General features: G+C 37.9%; 1 protein-coding gene across 1 annotated transcript; it reads right to left on the bottom strand.

Moving 5' to 3' along the window:
* Nucleotides 1–707: 707 nt before the first annotated feature.
* On the bottom strand, nt 708–2,006 carry LOC143601612 (uncharacterized). Its single transcript, XM_077078984.1, has 2 exons — nt 1,605–2,006; nt 708–1,520 (listed from the first exon to the last, which is right to left on the bottom strand). Exons 1-2 carry the CDS (start codon nt 2,004–2,006, stop codon nt 708–710), a joined length of 1,215 nt encoding a protein of 404 aa, XP_076935099.1.
* Nucleotides 2,007–20,906: the final 18,900 nt, after the last annotated feature.

The raw sequence follows: 20,906 nt of genomic DNA, 5'->3' as shown, positions 1-20,906 counted from the left end.
GAATGCTTTGTATAACAAAACTCTTTTTTTTCTTTTTAAGTTTGTTACAGTAAAATCCCCACACTTAGTTTTAACGACATCCATGGTTCACGAGACCAAGAATTGTACTTGATTTTTCTTTTCTTACCAAAACTTTTGTCGTTTTTCGATTCTCAGGCTCTTGGATCCCTAGATAAAGGTTAAAATAACAATCGCAAACAAAAACACACAAAATGAAAACTACGGGTTGCCTCCCGTACAGCGCCTTTCTTTAACATCATTGGCTAGACGTGGACACACTTTTTTAGTTCGTGTATGTCAGGTTCTCCAAGTCAATCATGTCATGATTTTCTTTTTGGAACCCTTCATAGAATAAGTTTAGGCAGTTTTCATTTACTTTAAACGTTTTACCTGTCTTTTTGGGTACAACTTGAACTGTACTTATCCATTTTCTATCAGAGATTGGGTAAATCATACCTGCATTGAGTAGTTTCAGAATCTCTTTCTTAACAAATTCCATCATGGGAGGATTCAATCTTCTTTGTGCTTCACATGTAGGCTTGTAGTCACCTTTCATGAGGATCTTATGCATACAAAGGGATGTACTCAAACCTTTGATATCAGCTATGGTCCAACCGATTGCTTCCTTGTATTGCTTGAGCATGTTGACAAATTCATCCTCTTGGTTGTTGGACAGTTTGTTGGATATGATTACTAGTAATGTATCATTATCTCCAATATAAGCGGTACTTAAGATGATTAGGAAGAGTCTTTAACTCTAGATCTGGTGGTTGCATAATGGATGGTAGGAGCTTTTGTTCAGCAACTTGTAACTGCAGCTTGGTTATTTCATACCTAGGTTGTGTATCCATGAGGGATACTAGCTCTATCAGCTCATCTTTAAGTTTGAACTTTTCAGCGCGTTCTTTTGTTGATGCTTCATCAAGGCTTTTGTTCAAGATTAATGCTAGAGTGTCATGGTTAGATAATTGGAGGTAATCATCAGTTAAAGGATCGATTACATCTAACCAATTCACAAATGAAACATCGCTTGGGTACCGCATAGCATCATAAACATTGAAATTTATTATCTCACCTTCAAATTCCATGGAGAGGGTACCACTATAAACATCAATCTTTGTTTTAGCAGTCTTCAGAAATGGCCTCCCTAACAGAATGGAACTTGATTCGGAAGTGTCACCATCTTCCTTATCTAGCACATAGAAATCAGTGGGAAATACCAGCTCGTTCACTTGCACTAACACATCCTCTAATACACCTTTTGGGTAGACCATGGATTTGTCAGCCAATTGAATGACTACCCCTGTCCTTTTCAACAGTCCTACATTGAGAGTTTTAAAAATGGAATATGGTAAGAAGTTGATGGAGGCTCCGAGATCAATCATAGCTCTTGGTATGCTTAGATTTCCCATTTTACAAGGAATAGTGAAAACACCAGGATCCTTGCACTTTGGTGGGAGTCTCTTTCGTAAGACGGCCGAGACATTCTTGTTGACCTTGACGGTTTTATTCCCTTTAAGCTTTTTCATTGAAATACACAGTTATTATAAGAACTTAGCGTATCGAGGGACTTCCTTAATGGCATCAAGGAGGGGAATATTTACTTCCACCTTTCGAAACGTCTCCATGATCTCATGATCTCCTCTTTCTTTCTTCGTGCTTAAAAATCTTGAGGGGAATGGAGGAGGGACTTTGTACTTAAGTATGACTTCACTTGACTGGGAAGTATCCTTTTCTTCAGTGTTTTTTTCAACAATGACCTCTTGTTCCTCTTCTTTCAATTCTGGGCCGTCGTACTTCTTTCCAATTCTCAATGTGATGGCACAAGCGTTGTGCTTGGGGTTTGCTTCTGTTTGTGCGGGTAGTTTTCCTTGAGATTCGAGTCTACTCATTGAACTAGATAATTGATCCATCCATTGCTCCAGATTCTTGATGATGTCCTTTGTTTCTTGTTGGAACGTTTGAGTACTGGCATCTAGATTCTTCACAATGTCTTCTAAAGACATTCCGCAGCTGCTTGGTTGTTGTGTTTGTGGTTGACGATGTTGGAAATTTTGTGGGTTTGGAAAGGATTGACGTGGTTCGTATTGAGGTAGTTTTTGTTGGCAACCAAAGTTTGTGGTTTGTCCCCAATTGTGATTTCCTCGTGGTTGATCGTATTGCCTTGTGTTTTGTCAAGGATATCCGCCAACTGCATTCGCTTGTTCGACATTGTCTTGTAGCATTGGACACATATCAGTGGGGTGTACTGTTTCTAAGCATATTCCACATGCTCGTTGTGGTGCTGCAGTTTCTTTATCCTTTGTACGCATCAGGACTGCTTTTGTTAACTCAGCCAATTGAGTTTCAATGTGAGGAGTACTCACTCCTTTCACTGCACGTGGTACAACTGGATACCATTCTTCTTCATGCACCGAGTGTTTCGTGTCATCTGCAACTGATTGGATTATGGTTTTGTCGAGTAGGTTTCCTCCACTTGAGGCACTCAACAATCGTCTCTCCATGGGTGCCATTCCTTAACAGAAGTATTGAAGTACTTGATGCTACGAGACTCCATGTTGAGGACATTTGCTACAAAGCTCTTTGAACCTTTCCCGGTAAGCATGTAGAGGCTCTCTTTTTGTTTGTTTGATTCTTTTGATTTATCTACGAAGAGTGGATGCTTTCACTTCAGGGAAGTATGTGTCAAGAAAAGTTCTTGCAAGACCATTCCAGGTTTTCACAGACCCTGGCGGTAGGGTATACAACCAATGTTTCGCTAAATCTTGCAAAGCAAAGGGGAATGCCCTAAGTTTGATTTGATCTTCTGTGACAGTGTTTGGCTTCATTCCGGTGCACACGACGTAGAATTCTTTGAGGAAATTGTGAAGATCTTCATTTTCCAGGCCTCAGAAGGTTGGAAATAAATGGATAAGGCCTTATTTCAGCTCAAAATTTGGCATAGTGGGATAATTGACACAAAGAGGTTGCTGGGGAACATCTCGGTTCGCCCATTCTCGAAAGGTTTGCTCGACTGGGTTCGCTAAATCCATTGGGTCTGAATCTTGGGTCGAAGTCGAGTTTTGTGACATGGGAGTGGAAGATGATTCAGAGTCACTTGACAAGGAAATGTTTTCCCAAATGTCAACGACCGTCGGTCATTGAGTAGAGGTTGAAGGATTTGCTAACTCTTTTGGAAGTTTTGCCTATTTCCTTAATCTCTTCGTGGTTTTTTCTATCTCTAGATCGATATTGAGTGGTCTACCAGTTCTTAAAGATCTTGGAATAAAAGTGAAATTTTGGACGCATTCCCCGGAAACGGCGCTAATTTGTTGGGTGTCGTCAGCTCCAGCAAATAAATTTATAAAGGTGAACTAACTATGTTACACACTATTAGGGATAGTATGAGTGGAAGTAAGGTTCGTGTCTACATGGAATGCGTTTTAACAATTTTATAACCGAGAACGATTTATAACTAGTATTCGTAACGGGGGGTTTTGTGCAAATTATAAATTATATAAGCATAAAACTAAATAGTAGTAGTACAAATGATTTAGCATATAACTAAGAGATAAAAATAACTAACTTATAATAAACAATTATTAAAGAAAGTTCCGACACAAGGGGTATTTCATATTCTGATTCAAGTTACGATCATCAATAATTATGGTACAATGATTTTTATTATTAAATATTTGTATCAACACTAAACGTCACTTCGTTCGGACGTTCCCTCCATCTTTGTCTAACTAAGTGCAGTTCGTTAGTTAGAGCCAACTCGCTACCCTAAGCTCACGCCGTTCGGATCTTAACGTGTGACTTGCATGTGATGAAAGTATTATTTATCATTTAGTATTCACGCCGTTCGGAATACTAAATCACATTGTATAATTTCTATAACGAAATTGAATTCATAGACAAACACAAAATCGTCATATGTTCCTTATTTATCAAGTTTAAAATCATATTTCATATTTTAACTTTGAAGAACGTCATTAGCATATTAATAAATTGATCAGGTTCATTAACAAACAAATTTGAATCCTAGTAGAGTTTCGGATTTAAATTTCAAGAAATTATACAAACGAAACCTTTCAATAATAAAATCACATAACTATTTCACATTCGAATCATAATACAAAATATAGCCCTTAATGTCGAAACTAATAGATTATTAGCCTAACATAGCAATTAACATAACCAAAGTAAACTTACAAAGTAAAGTCATAGTACTCGTGGGGTGTTCGGGAAGAACTTCGGAACTCCAGGGAAGTGGTTTGAACCTCCTCGAGACTCTTGGAACCTCCTTAGCACTCCTATGGAGTTTATTTAACTTATTAGAGAGAAGAGATGTAAGAAATGGTGTGTTTTTGGCTGAAACTTGGGCGGTTATTTATAGCAAAATCTGGAACACTTATGGGTCGTAATGTTTTCAGCAGTATCCTTATGACCCATAAGAGTAACTTTTTATCTTATATTATCTCCATTTCCAGATTTTTAGGATCATGTTTCCTACCGACTGTCTTTATGGGTCGTAAGGATACTTTATTACTTATAAGTTTTATATTTTAATGTCTTGTATTATCTATTCCGTATTTTCTAGATCTTGGTTGCACCGACGATGACTTTTGTGATACAATAATGACCGATGGTTATTTATGGTTCGTAAGGGTGTTTACAACCCATAAGTGTCAACTAATGCTGGAAATCTTTATGGGTGTAAGTCCCGAATCTGGATCACTACAATTATGATATCAACGATCAAGGTGTTGGTGCGGAATTCCAACACTGGATGATTCAAGAACGCAAAACACAAACACGTAGAACACCAAGAATTGCTTCAAAACACACGTTATATTGAACGTCGGGTGCTTAAGCACGATCAATACAAGACTCGTCAAGAATAACCCTTAGACGGTCAAAAACTCAACTCGATGAACAACATAGAACCCTATACAATGCATTCCATATATAGGGTACTGAACACGCAAGCCCAACAATGACTAAAAACCCACCGAGATCCAATTAACTAGGCCCAACAATCTCCCCCTTGGTTTGTAACTTGATCCTCAGTCATGCTCCACATAATCAATGTCAGCGTCTTTCAAAGCACCTGCCCAAAACTTGCACCTGATCATAGAAGCGACCATGCTTGTGTATTCTTTAGCAGCCGTTTCAAAGATAGGATCCGCTATTATCTAGAATGTACGGAGGGTCTTGATGTCTTTCTCTCCAAGCTTTAGCAAATCTCTTGGATCAACAAATCTAACTGCCCCCCCTTCTTCAAACGTATAACAACGGCGGCACTCTCGCTATCATACATCCAGAATCTCATGTTATCCAGAGTACCATCTGGAATAGCTTTAGGCCCAGGAATATAAGTGGCCTTGTTTGTAGCAGGCCACATAATGTTGACCATTGTCTTTCCTGTCCTTGGATCCTTGACCCCCTTAGCTTTCTTCAAAAAGGTTTCTGCAGTTGACATATTCGGAAAGCCTCTATCAACTTGACTTCTTAGAAAGTTCCATAAATCTCTACCACGTTTATCATTAGTCGGATTGTGGAATGGAGAGTTTATCAGGTCACTAAGATCCACCTTAGTCCAAGATCCAAAATATTTCATCTTCTTATAGTAATCAGTGGCCCCGGACTTCCCTTTAATCCACCACATGTTCTTTTCAGTGTCAAAACCCCATGACACTACACCAGAGCGATCTCCATATTTGTCTGAAAATCCCTTTGGAAAGGTGACAACGAACCTGTCTGGGTGATCAGATGATTCAACGTTTTGATTTGAGTTTTTCATCATCAGTAGCTTCTTTTGAATTTTATCGGACTTTTCATTGGAGTATAGCAGTTAGTTCTCCCATGCTAGATTGAAGCTCTTTAATCTTGGAATATTTATCAGTGTTACTGGCTTCCAATTCTTGAATGTGTACATCATTGATGACAGAGTATTGTTCGAGTTCAAAGACTCGACGTTGAAGAGCTTGTACATCAACTGGAGCATCTTCAAGCACAATACCTTTGCCTTTGTTCTGTAGAAATTGTTTTGCAAGGCAAGAATCTGAGCAACTTTATCAGGAACACCAGAACTTGACTGACCTTGATTTACTGGGCCAGATGAGCCAGAGGGAGCGTTAGTGTGTTGAAAAACAACCTCAAACTCAAATTCGCAAGCAATATCGTCAAACATCTGATCTTGAGTTTGAGGCTCAGTAGTAGATGGGTTTGGATCAACATGAGTCTCAGGAGCGGTTGACTCAGGTTGATGTGATTCTTGATGTGGGCTTGTTTTTGTTGACGGTGTGGTTGTTTCATCTTCATTTACCAGCACGCCAGATCTCGGATCTTTCTTCCTTCGTTTACGTGGAATGAGATCGGCTGTTGGTTCTTCGGGAATATCTTCATCATCTTCATTTACAGTAGCTGCTTGAGGAGGCTTCAATGCAGTTGACTGTAGTAATTCTTTAATGGTCTCAAAATCCTTTAGTTGGTCAGCAGTCGGAGCACTAACGGTGTCATGGTGTTCAGTCTCTTCATCTTCATCGTTAGAGATCTCAAGTTTAGCAACACGCCTTTGATTTGTCATTACATGTTCTTCAGCCACTTGATCTATGACAGGAACAACTTCTGTTTCGAAAAAACGGTCAAATTTAACCAAGGCATGAAGGCCCTGATAGACGATCTTTGATCCTTTCCTGGATTGCTTCATCAACCCAAAAGTGTTGGGTCCCATTGACTTCATATCTAATGTTTCAACAGATCTGTCAATGTTAGATTAATGTGAGTCAAAAATTATTTGCAGAAATCGAGGATACATAAGAAACATTTCTTTCTTCTTTCCTTTCAAGTTGTTGTTCATATCATCGAAGACGAACTTTGAATAGTTGTAATTCCAGTCTATGATCAAAGCAACTATAGCCGACATCTGAGTGTGGCTTATTTCATCAGATCCTCCCTTTCTTCCCGACACACATGTGAAGAATGTGTGTATCAAAAATCTCCAGTAGGGGTGAAATAACTTCTTCATTGCCGGAGGATATGTTCCCTCGTAACCCATTCTGGTAAGAACTTCGGAGACAGCAGCAGTTGGGTATTCCGTTGGGTAATCATGTTGATCCCCAAATAAAAGAACCTCCCGTATGATGTCCTCTGTGATGACGACCGGCTTTTTTTGAACTTTGGAGTCAATTGATACAACTCCACCTGGTCCTTGCTGGTTGATAGAGGCATTGTTCCAAAAACCTGTGATCATTTTCTTGCAGACAGGATTTCTCTTAAGGCATGAGAATCCTGCAAGTGTTGAGGCCGACAATCATAGACTTGAGCTCTTTGTGAGCCAGTGTCCACAAATTTTAACGGAGCTTGATCGGCCATTACTTCACCAAGCAATTCAAGTTAGTAAATACAAACTTGACTATAGTTATACTTTAAGGCAAGTTAGTCAAATTTTAAAATTTGAAGGACCAAAGATGATAAGGTCACATTAGTTGGACCATAAGAGAAATAATAATGATATTATAATAGATTTAGGTCCAACAATGAGTTTTTTGTCCACATGGGAGATTTCGGTCAACAAGAAGGTTTTCGGTCAATGGTAAATGACCTCTGTCAAGATTAACCGAGAACGTGAGTTCTCGGTCAAAGCCAACGATTTCGGTCAATGAAAGTCAACCGAGAGCATGAGTTCTCGGCCAAGGCTGAGAGATCTCAGTCAATGAAAGTCAACCGAGAACTCTTTTATTGTTTGACAGCTAGAGACTGAAAACCCTTTGATTTCCTTCTTGAAATATGCGCCATCTTTGTAGGAATCGGTCTGCCCAAGACACATATTAGAGTTGATGTGGCTAGTACGTTATGATCCAAGTCGGGTCATACCCAATAACAAGCTAGACATACACTATGATATTTATCCAAGATATGATCTAAAAGTAAATATCAAACACTTAGAATATTTATAAATGGGTTTCTAAATATTTGCACTTGTGTGATATATATAAGTTATATGGATAAATTATATTATGAGAGAAAGTATTTTATGTTGTTATTTAAATTAGTTAAATAACAAACATGAAAGGCACATAACATTATGCATGTCACATACCTTGCTAGTTAATAATTCTTTTAACATACTAGCAAGGTATATCGAATAATAATAGTTGAAGATTTGAAATTGTTGGTGGGAAACAAAGGGTGGCCCACCCCTTTTTCCCCCTCTCTCTCATCCCTTTATTGTTTTGTTATTTACTATGACATGTAAGTAATGTTGTTGGTTGTGAGTTATTATTCAACAACACTTTCTCTCTCTCACACACGAGAACTCTCTCTTTCTCTTCTCCTTTGATTTGGGCCATAGGAAGAACAAGAACAAGGAGAGGCTATCTAAGTATAAATCCTAGCATACAAGGTGTTTGTTGAAGGCTTGGAGGGTATACAAGCTTGAGGCACTTCTCCATTTAAGGCTTGTTATTCAAACTGTCATCTCCGTCATCATTCTTGCATTTTGAAAGGTTGTATTACATAAACCCTGAAAGGTTGTATTACATAAACCCCTATGGATGTTGGTTTTGTATGCATGCAAATTCGTATATGGATCCGGGGCTTGGGTTTTACATATAAAAGGGGTTTTATATTAATCAATATAACAAGATTTTAAACTAATTAATCCGCTGCATTTTTTCATATAAATGGTTTTATATGACTTTGATAATTTTGTTAAAACCAAACAATGGCAATAAGAGCCGCTTATACGGATACATGCATCAATAGATCTAAAAAAATTTTGGGTTTTATTGTGTGGTTCACCATATGGCCGAAATTTTTGGGGCTTTTGGTTATCCATTAGTTCTTCAAGGTTATACTTTACATGCATGTGATAATCTTAAAGAATTAAGTCATTTGGATGATTGGTTGTTTTGTTTGGACAAAACCCGAAACTTTCGGTTTTTTTATCCTTGGCCGAAAGTTTGAGGTTCACAAGGGGAACCATTTAGAGATGTAATACTTGCATATTTGGATGTACATTTGGATGTTCATAACCTAGCCATAACCTTTGGATGTGTGTTTGTGTTGTGGTTTATTTAATATTCAATTTGGTTGTAGTATTATTTTATTTGGGTTTGTAATCTATTTATTCATTCATATTGGTTTGTAATAATAAGTAGATTAGTTGTATTTCTTTTACTAGAGAAAAATGTATTAGGATATATTTTTTGTAAAAGAAGAAGCAACAAAGTTACGATTTTGGTTTTGGGCCTTAATGGACTTCATAGTCCAAGATGGGATTCTAGCCCAATGACCAAAGCCCAAACTTGGAGGCCCATGGAAACAAGGAGCTGAAGTTGGAGCCTAATTGGAAGCCTAAATAAAGTGGAAGACTCACAACACAAGGTGGACACTTGAAGCATATGGATGCGGGATCAAGTGGGAGTTCACCAACACATGCCTTGTGTCATTTTCTTCCCTTAGGAGAGACCTTTTGGCACACTTGTTTCTGTCAACAAGTGTTGTCATCTTAGGTGGCTATGGTTATGAACTTGTGGTTGTTTATTTATGCTTGCATGGTTGATTTATATATTTTGTTTTATCTTATTTGGATAAGGATAATTAACAAACTTAATATCAACAACTTGCATAAAATTGGTTCCTTAGAAATCATTAGGTAATAAAATTGGTTTTATTAAAGGTTAATGATTTCACAATAAAATGGGTTTTATTCAAAGGAACTTGAAAATTGGTTTTCAAAGGTACCATACATTTAAATGCATGCAAATGGAAGGTACATTATATAGTTTTCCAATCTATAATTTTGAAAACTAAAATCCCTTTTAAAACGATTTGAACACCATCCTTTTATATGACACTTAAGTCACTTGTAGACTTGAATCGTCGAATAAGGTCACCTAACCACATTTAAGAAAACTTGTGATCTTAAGGTGGTTTTACAATACTTTTGGAATGAGGGTCACCTAACCACTTGTATGTGTAAACTCACACGTCTGTATAAGTAAAGTAGGATGACATGATTTGAAACCATGTGAATATGGTCACCTACACATGGCATTCAAAGGTGTTGATGGGATTAAACATGCCAACTAAACATATGATGTTTAATCGATCTCATAAAACTAGAAGTTGCAAAGGGATGCAACTGTCAAACGTTGACTACCTTGTTAATTTGAATAGTAGGATAAAGGTCACCTAACTACTATTTGAATAAACGTTGGATTCTAGATTTTAATCATTAATTGTCTTGGAGACATTAAAGCGTATTAAAGATTAAAATTTATTGATATCAAAAATACCAAATTGAACTTTGTTAAATTCTTTATAGATGGCCGCAAACAACACACCGAACGCAATTATCCCTCATGTGCATAATTTATCACTGAGATACATTCTGGATAAGGATTGTCTAAACTTTAACAATTTTATGGACTGGTATCGAAACTTGAGAATTGTTCTCAAGCAAGAGAAGAAGTCCTATATATTGGACGATCCTATTCCCGATGAACCCAATGTCAATAACTTGGATGCCTATGCGGATTGGCTGAAATACACCGAAGATTCGGTGCAAGTTTCTTGCCTCATGTTAGGAAAAATGATTCCCGAGATCCAAAAGGATTTCGAGAATCATGGGGCGTATGACATGATAACCCAGCTTAAGGAAGTGTTCCTCACTCAAGCTAGAGTGGAGCGCTTCGAAACGGTTCGAGCACTTCATGCATGTCATATGGAAGAAACCCAATCTGTATCATCTTATGTGCTTAAGATGAAAAGCCACATTGATCGGCTTGAACGGCTTAACTGTCCCGTCTCAAAAGAGTTAGCCACGGATTTGATCCTGAACGGCCTAACTAAAAGGTTTGAGACATTGGTCATGAACTACAACATGAACGGATGGGACAAAAGCATTGGTGAGCTTCACGCAATGCTTAAGACAGCCGAAGCCGGCATGGGTAAAATGGTTTTACCCATTCTTGGGATCAATGAGGGTGGCTTGAAGAAAACGCATCACCCGGAACCAAAGGCAAAGGTTGCTGTGGGTAAAAGGCAAGTCAAGAAGGGGTTCAAGGGAAAGGCAAAGGCGGAACCAAAACCCAAGAAGCTAAAGGTTAGCGCTGAGGATCCGTGTTTTGGTTGTAGGGAGATAGGTCACTGGATGGGAAATTGTCAGACCCATCTCAAAAAGTTGAAAGCTAAGAGGGATGCGGGGCAAACCTCAGGTACAACTTTCATGATCCATATTGATCTTAATATTGTTTCTTCTAACACATGGGTATTGGATACTGGATGTGGAACTCATATCTGCAATTCATTGCAGTGGTTTAAAAGAAGAAATGATGTGAAGAAAGGAGATATAAGTCTCTTCATGGGCAATGGAGCAAAGGTTGACGTCCAAGCCCGAGGAGATTACGTTTTGAAGCTTCCAAATGGTTTAGAAGTTATTTTGAAAAATATTTTGTATGCTCCTAGTTTGACTAGGAACATTATCTCTGTTTCTCTTTTAAGACAATTTGGTTATGATTTCAAGTTTGTAGACAATGGTTTTTATGTATTCATGAATGATGTCTTTTATTTTAAAGCGATGTCGTTTAATGGCATTTATGAATTGGTTCATGATGATACATCCATTGATAACTCGTTGTACCAAGCAAGCACCAAAAGACTCAAATTGGATTTGAGTAAAACCTTTCTTTGGCATTGTCGCATTGGTCACATAAACAAGGATCGCATTCATACACTTCAAAAGAGTGGTCTTTTGAAATCAAGTGATGATTCATTTGATGAATGTGATTCTTGTTTATTGGGAAAAATAACCAAAGAACCATTTAGTGGAACTAATGAAAGGGCGAAAGACTTATTAGGTATCATAAATTCGAATGTATGTGGCCCTTTTAGAACAATGACAAGGAATGGTGAAAGATACTTCATTACCTTTACGTACGATTATAGTCGCTATGGGTATGTGTTCTTGTTAAGACACAAAAATGAAGCCTTTAAAATATTCAAAGTCTTCCAAAATGAAGTACAAAATCAACTCAATAAAACAATCAAAGTACTACGTTCCGATAGAGGAGGTGAATACCTCAATGATGCATTTCTAGAATATCTTAGGAGTTGTGGGATTGTCTCACAACTTACTCCACCTGGAACACCACAACATAATGGTGTGTCTGAAAGGAGGAATCGAAATTTATTGGATATGGTTCGATCCATGATGGCTAGAAGCACATAACCTCTATCATTTTGGGGTTTCGCACTGATCTCTGTTGCCCGTATTCTAAATATGGCACCAACCAAGAAAGTGGAAATGACACCTTTTGAAATATGGCATGGAAAGGTTCCATCGTTATCATATTTAAGGGTATGGGGCTGTGAGGCTTATGTTAAGATCTACACCCCAAACAAACTTGAAAGCTGATCCACTAAGTGTATCTTTGTAGAATATCCCGAACATTCGATGGGATATTACTTCTACAATCCAAATGAGCATAAAGTGTTTATAGCTCGCAAGGCTAAGTTCTTGGAAAGAAGGTTCCTTATGGAAGGAACTGATAGAACTATGGAACACGAGGAGGATCGAGAACCACAAGCTATACACGTTTGGTTGACACCAGCGATCAATAAGAGGTTGTTGATAATGATCAATTGGTTGATCAACCCACACAAAACGTTCGCAAATCTGGTAGAATTAGCACCCCGCCTGAAAGATATGGGGTTTTCATGGATGGATACTATGTGGTGAATTCCAAAGAACCAACCGCATACCGAGATGCAATGTCACAATCTGATTGTTAGAAATGGCTGGAAGCCATGAACGTTGAGATACAATCCATGCATGACAACCAAGTATGGGACCTGGTTGTCCACCTCTTAATTCCAAAATGGTTGGAAGTAAGTGGGTTTTCAAGAAAAAAATAGATATGCATAGAAACTTGGATACTTATAAAGCTAGACTTGTAGCAAAGGGTTTCACTCAAACTCAAGGGGTTGATTATGATGAAAATTTCTCGCCCGTGGCGATGTTAAAGTCTATAAGGATATTGTTTGACATAGCTGCATATTATGACTATGAGATATGGCAAATGGATGTCAAAACTGCTTTTCTAAATGGACACCTTGAAGAAGATGTCTATATGGTTCAGCCTGAAGGTTTTGTTGATCCACAACATCCTAATAAGGTATGCAAGTTGAAGAAATCAATCTATGGATTGAAACAAGCATCTAGGAGTTGGAATCACCGTTTTGATGATGAAGTTAAGAAATTTGGATTCATCAAAAACGCTGATGAAGCTTGTGTGTTTGAAAGCTAGTGGGAGCATCATTACCTTTCTGGTATTGTATGTCGATGACATATTACTATTTGGAAATGACATTCCAACCTTGGAAGGTGTAAAATCCTGGCTTGGAAGCTGTTTTTCCATCAAGGATCTTGGTGAGGCCGCCTATATTCTGGGAATAAGGATCTATAGGGATAGATCAAGGCTGTTGATAGGTTTGAATCAAAGTGCATACATTGACAAAATCTTAAAAAGGTTCAAGATGGAAAACTCTAAGAAAGGTTTGGTACCTATTCAAAGAGGAACAATGTTGAGTGTTTCTCAATGTCCAAGCTCAAAGGATGAGCAAGGCAAAATGAGTGGAATCCCATATGCATCTGCTATAGGATCCATCATGTATGCCATGATTTGCACTAGACCGGATGTGTCATGCGCTTTGAGCATGACAAGTAGATACCAACAAAATCCGGGAAGTAGCCATTGGATGGCGGTTAAGAGCATATTGAAATACCTTAGGAGGACTAAGGATATGTTTCTGATATATGGCTCTGGTAAGGACGAACTCGTTGTAAAGGGTTACACGGATGCGAGTTTCCAAACTGATCGAGATGATTCTCGATCACAATCAGGATATGTCTTCTTTCTAAATGGTGGTGTTGTCTCTTGGAAGAGCGCAAAACAAGACGTGGTAGCCTTGTCCACCACTAAATCTGAATACATCGTCGTCTCATTGGTAGCTCAAGAAGCTGCATGGATTAGAAAGTTCGTGGCCGATCTAGGGGTAGTCTGTACCATTCATGACCCTCTAGAAATCTTTTGTGACAACGAGGGTGCGATTGCTCAAATCAAGGAACCCCGTGCACATCAAAAGACTAGGAATAATGAGTGGAGATTCAACTACATAAGGGATGAAGTTGAAAAAGGAAAGATATGTATTCGCAAAGTTCACACCAATCAAAACATTGCGGGTCCACTCACGAAGCTCCTTGAAAGGCCTAAGCATGAGGGTCATACTTGTGCCTTAGGACTTCGATATTCTAGTGATTGGATTTGATCTATTTTGTATTTGGATATCGGAACAGTTGTTATTTTGACTCATTCATATGATTATGGTTTATGATTATGACTTTTGAGTTATTTTCCATTTTAGCATGTTAAATCCGTGAATAATTGAATTATTCTAAACATCCGTAGTCGATCATACTTGTGGGAACAAATATGAAAGTAAGACTATTATGAATTTGGATTGGTAGATATTCATAAGGTATGAATATAGCAAAGGGTTTGCTGCCAAGGTTCATAGATATTTATGGGATAAATATTGGATTGACCCGCCCTCAAATTTACTGCATGGAATCCTTGTGATTTGTGGTAATAAGTAAACTTGAGTAAAGACGAACTTCATAGTATCCTCCTACCTGAGATACATATTGGGTCTTGATTTTCATCGACTATTATACTTTGACTTAGTTCTTCGCTGATCTGAAACATGTCAGTACATAAGGCTGAACTCAAGTGTAGTACAAGGTGATAGTGAGAGACGTATGTAGTCAATAGGGGATTTGTCCCTCTTATTCGTTGAGAGTTAAATGTCTAAGGCCTGAAAAGTTAAATCAACAGAGAATGATCACTCTGTGTCTCTGGATTTAACATAACATTTGTGGCAAAAGGATAAATGATAGTTTCACCTAAATCATTTCAAGTAAGGTACTTGAAGGGGATGATGTTATTGAATGGCACTTCGTCATACGTATTAGGGGTAGAAACCGTTGTTAGGCAGTATTTGCTACTTGCATCAATCTTCTATGTATCTTGTGCAAGTGGGAGATTGTAGGAATCGGTCTGCCCAAGACACATATTAGGGTTGATGTGGCTAGTACGTTATGATCCAAGTCGGGTCATACCCAATAACAAGCTAGACAAACACTATGATATTTATTCAAGATATGATCTAAAAGTAAAAATCAAACACTTAGAATATTTAGAAATGGGTTTCTAAATATTTGCACTTGTGTGATATATATATATATATATATATATATATATATATATATAAGTTATATGGATAATTTATATTATGAGAGAAAGTATTTTATGTTATTATTTAAATTGGTTAAATAACAAACATGAAAGGCACATAACATTAATCATGTCACATACCTTGCTAGTTAATAATTCTTGTAACATACTAGCAAGGTATATCAAATAATAATAGTTGAAGATTTGAAATTGTTGGTGGGAAACAAAGGGTGGCCCACCCCTTTCCCCTCCCCCCCCCCCCCCCACCCTCTCTCTCTCATCCCTTTATTATTTTGTTATTTACTAGGACATGCAAGTAATGTTGTTGGTTGTAAGTTATTATTCAACAACACTTTCTATCTCACACACACAAGAACTCTCTCTTTCTCTTCTCCTTTGATTTCGGCCATAGGAAGAACAAGAACAAGGAGAGGCTATCTAAGTATAAATCCTAGCATACAAGGTGTTTGTTTAAGGCTTGGAGGGTATACAAGCTTGAGGCACTTCTCCATTGAAAGCTTGCTATTCAAACCGTCATCTCCTTCATCATTCTTGCATCTTGAAAGGTTGTATTACATAAACCCCCTATGGATGTTGGTTTTGTATGCATGCAAATTCGTATATGGATCCGGGGCTTGGGTTTTACATATAAAAGGGGTTTTATATTAATCAATATAACAAGATTTTAAACTAATTAATCCACTGCGTTTTTTCATATAAATGGGTTTATATGACTTTGATAATATTATTAAAACCCAACAATCTTCTCCAAACACACCGAAATCTCCATTAAACCTGCAATAAAACCTTTAAAAATCCTTGATTTATAACCCTAATACTCTCCAACCAAACCATCAATCATTGATCCTAACATCCCATGACCCCTCGTTCGTCTATGATATTTGTCTATTCATCTATCAATCCTTGAGAACCCGATTTTCACAAAAACAACTAGCTTGAACCTTGGTTCATTTACCTGTCAATCAACAAGCACGAACACTAACAATAGGCTAATGTGATTAGTTTATGCAAGAGGCAATTCTCGGCGTATGGCCTGAGAGGAAAGAGAGCTTTGAGTTTTGAAAGTAATGAGAATAATAATTGAGGTTGGGGGTTACTTATACCCCAACTGATATGGGCCGAGAACCTTTACACAAGCCCAAACCATTTGTTCTGCCCAAAGTCATGTCACCACATAAATGACAGTCCAGCACTCCAGCATAAGGCCCAAAATAGTTTAAACACATTGAAAATGACCCAGTTAAATCACACGTTTCGAGGAGAGTAGTTTCGAGATAAAATAAAACAAAAAGGAAATAATAAACAAATAAACTCTTTAAAATGAAATTAACACGAAAAATCTAACCTTTTGAATTTTGTAAATTGGGATCAAATTTCAGTTTTTATAAAAACGTCGCCTTGCATGAAAAGATCCGAACATGGAATCATATTGTTTAAGGTGTTGTCGCAAGGATTCATGTTCAGCGTTATTATGACATGAAGAGACAGTTTGATAGCTGGTATAACAAACTTAGCAAGATTTTCATTGCATCAGTGATAGTAATTACGTTCAGTTCGGCATAAAGCTTAGATGGACATCACTCATGGACCTGTGGTGCCTCCTATCTCTTCTCAAAGAGTATTTGGATTTCCCATATCACCCCAATTTAACTCCAACCCCCCTAGTGCTTGATCAAAAGATTTTTATAGATAAACAAACATAAATTTGAGCTTTAAGGTTGAGCGTTGGACTTACAAGCCATCCGGACTTACAGGACTTTCATTCGAGACATGACAGGACTTACTTTTATGCCCCCATCTCTGTAGTTCTAGTTTGACCCTTTAAGCTTTTGAAATACGATTTTTTTTAACTTAATAATAACACAATATTTTTGGTGATCAAGACACTAACGGGCTCGTGTATGACTGGGTAAATGTTTTTCAGCCTATCCCTCAGAGAGATGTATACGGAGACATGCACATTTCTTCAAAATGACTCTCCATAGTAAGTTTAGCAAATTTAGTATATATCACTTCAACTTTTACGCATCATGGAAGCTACCATACAAATCAATGACTGTTCTAAAGCCTTTTAAGCTTAATAAATTCAACCGTTAGGCACACAGAAACAATTTATCTATCACTTTCCAATGGTTGGATCAATTTTCATTTGAAAATATTTTGAAACTTCTAAAAAGCTGTTGACTAAATAATCGTATCCCTTCCCATAAAGTTACAAAAGACACACATGTTAAGAACTCACTCACCCCAATCACTCTTCAGTTTTCTTGTAAATGGCTATCCTGTATAACCACTAGTGGTTAACAGAACCAAAACACATATGAGAATACGTGTCCCTCCAACTTAGAATTACCGACATAATTTAAAGTGAAAGAATTCAAAACACAAAAACACATCACAATCGCCCCAGATGCTTTTAGTCTTCAGATAAATGGTTATCCTGTGAATCTACAAGTAGATCACCGGACCAAACATATACAAGTATATGTTCTTAAAACTTGAGAAACTGACATAATTTTAAGCGCGAGTGAATAAGTAACCCTTTAGAAAAATTTAATAGTAAAAAAACACACACACACTCTTTTTGAATTTTTTTAATTTTCATACACACGCACACTCTTTTTGAATTTTTTTTATTTTCTCCCCCTAAATTTGTGCAAATCTAAAATATGTACAAATTTACCCTCAAAAAAACTCAATCCTCGAAACGAAGCATTTTAAGAAAACTCACAAGCACATTTTTATAAATTTGGCTGTTCCGACCGGTTTAGTAAATAAGTCCGCCACATTGTTATTAGTGTGAACTTGTTCAAGGTGAATTAATTTTCGGTCATAGCAGTCACGAATAAAATGAATTTTAATATCGATGTGCTTGGTTTTAGAGTGTTGAACTGGATTTTTAACAATTTCAATGGCAGCATCATTATCACAAAAGATTGGAGTATCAAGAAATTCCAAACCATAATTCAGCCGTTGGTTTTGCATCCAGATAACCTGAGAGCAGCAAGCTGATGCTACAACATACTCCGCCTCGGCGGTTGAGGTGGACACCATTTGTTGTTTCTTACACTGCCATGAGATGAGACGATCTCCTAAGAACTGGCATCCGACAGATGTGGATTTCCTGTCAATGTCATCTCCACCATAATGGCTATCAGCAAAAACATAAAAATCAAATTCTGATTGTTTGGGATACCAAAGACCTAACTTCGGTTGTCCCTTCAGATATCTAAAAATACGTTTAACAACAATTAAATGAGAGATTTTAGGATTAGCCTGGACACGAGCACATTGGCAGACTGCAAACATGATGTCGGGACGACTGGCAGTAAGATACATCAGAGACCCGATCATCAATCTATAGTACGTTTGATCTATGGGACTCCCTTCCGGATTAGATGAGAATAGACGCCTTTCCGCCATGGGAGTGTTAGCACTCTTGAAATCTTGAAACTCAAACTTTGCGAGCATATCCTCAACATACTTCCCTTGATGCAGTAAAATTCCCGCCGAGTTTTGGTGAACCTGCAACCCAAGAAATGTTGTCATTTCACCAAACGAGCTCATCTCAAACCTTTTCTTCATTACTTCTTCAAATTCTGCACACAACTCAGCATTTGTGGATCCAAAGATAATATCATCCACATAGATCTGGACGAGAATTAAATCTTTTCCGACAGTTTTATGGAACAAGGTTTGATCAATAGTCCCTCGTTTGTAACCATGATCTAGAAGATGTGCGGTCAATGTAGCATACCATGCCCTAGATGCCTGATGTAACCCGTATAAATCTTGTCTAACTTGTAGACGTGATTTGGTTTCTTAGTATCAACGAAACCCGGTGGCTGATCCACATAAATCTCTTCTTTGACTTCACCGTACAGAAAAGCAGTCTTAACATCCATCTGATATACTGTGAACCCCATGAATGACGCGTAGGCTAGAAAAATTCTGATGGCCTCAAGTCTAGCCACTAGAGCATAGACTTTAGTGTAGTCTAATCCCTCAACCAGACGAAAACCACGAACTACCAACCTTGCCTTGTTTCGAACAATGATCACGGCATCGTCTTGTTTGTTTCGGAAAACTCATCTTGTATCAAGTGAATTCTTTCCTTCTGGTAACTCAACCAATCTCCAAACCCTCAACTTATCAAACTGATTCAACTCGTCATGCATAGCATCAACCCAACTTGGTTCTTGAAGTGACATTTCTACCGTCTTTGGCTCAATTTAGGAAATGAAACAGGAGAACAAACAGTTGTTTATGTGCCCTGTCTGATTTCTGGTGGACACGCCCGTTTCAAGAGGACCTATGACATTCTTAATTGAATGTTTTTTCTGAATCCTCGATTGAATTAATTTACTGGGAACATCACCGGCAGAGTGTAAGTTTGACAAATTCTCATCAATATCAGCAAGAGGGTTCTTCCATCCAGAGGTCGCTGTACTATGTGAGTACGAGGTGTTGACAACATATTCATTTGGAATGGCATCGGGAAATAGTGTGCTCCCAAAAATCTGAAGAATAGGACTCTCCCCCTCAACTGTAGTAGCATTTTCAGGCAGATTTTGCGAGTATTCAGTTTCTGAAGCTTCTTTGAACTGAGTGATGGACGCGGGTGTGTTGTCATGAAGTGGTTCTGTGACATCATCATCCAGAAGTGGAGAGATTGAGATACCGTATTTGGGTCATCCTTCTTAGTATCCATTGTAGCACCAACTGAAGGATCTGCGTTGGTGACCGGAAGCACATTGAACGATTTGAAGAGTTCATTGTAGTCGAACAACTAGTCTGGACCAACACGAGAATCAGTCTCGTTTTCTTCCAACCAACGAACCTCACAGGACTCTAGAATCTGCTTGGTTGACTTATTATAGACTCTGTATGCTGTATGACCCGCATAACCAACAAAGTAACACTCATCAGCTGTGGCCCCAATTTTTTAAGTAGACTCGAGATTCAGTAGAGTGCAAGGATAGCCAAATGCTCTGAAATGTGCAACACTAGGTTTATGACCATAAACAATCTCATATGGAGTTTTCATTTTTGATTTGTTGATGATCACCCGATTCTGAACATAATAGGCCGTATTAATAGCTTCTGCCCAGAAGAACAATGGCAGCTTAAAATCACACAACATAATCCTTGCCGCTTCGATAAGAGTTCTTTTTCTCCTTTCAGCCACACCATTTTGTTGTGGTGTCCGCACTAAGCTGTACTGACGAAGCACCCCCCCCCCTTTCTGAACAGAAATAATTCAATGATGCATTCTTGAATTCCGTGCCATTATCACAACGTATTACCTTCAGCTTCAAATTCAGTTGGTTCTCCATGAGTACGACAAACTTCTTGATCAAATCTGCAGTTTCACTGTTATTCGACAAGAAAAACACCCAAGTGAAACGTGAGTAGTCATCAGCAATAACAAGACAATAAGAGCTGCGAGAAAGACTCAAGACATGAACTGGTCCAAAAATATCCATATGCAACAATTGAAAAACTGATAAAATGGTGTTAATCAGTTTTGGCTTATGAGTTTTTCGATAATGATTACCTAAAGCACAAGCCACACATTTTTCAATGGTCACAAAGTCTTTA

The sequence above is a fragment of the Bidens hawaiensis genome, unplaced genomic scaffold (assembly GCF_021521415.1).
Source record: "Bidens hawaiensis isolate Kalapana, Puna unplaced genomic scaffold, B.hawaiensis_p1.1 tig00056846_1, whole genome shotgun sequence".
NCBI lineage: Eukaryota > Viridiplantae > Streptophyta > Magnoliopsida > Asterales > Asteraceae > Bidens > Bidens hawaiensis.
Note: the sequence above shows the minus strand (reverse complement) of the source record. Positions and strands in the feature narration are given on the sequence as shown.

What these genes read in the sequence shown, in the direction of transcription:
- LOC143601612 (XM_077078984.1), bottom strand. Translation starts at nt 2,006, where the DNA reads ATGTCTTTAGAAGACATTGTGAAGAATCTAGATGCCAGTACTCAAACG. An exon ending in AGACGTTTCGAAAGGTGGAA is followed by an intron (nt 1,521 to 1,604) that starts GTAAATATTCCC and finishes TCAATGAAAAAG; the next exon opens with CTTAAAGGGAATAAAACCGT.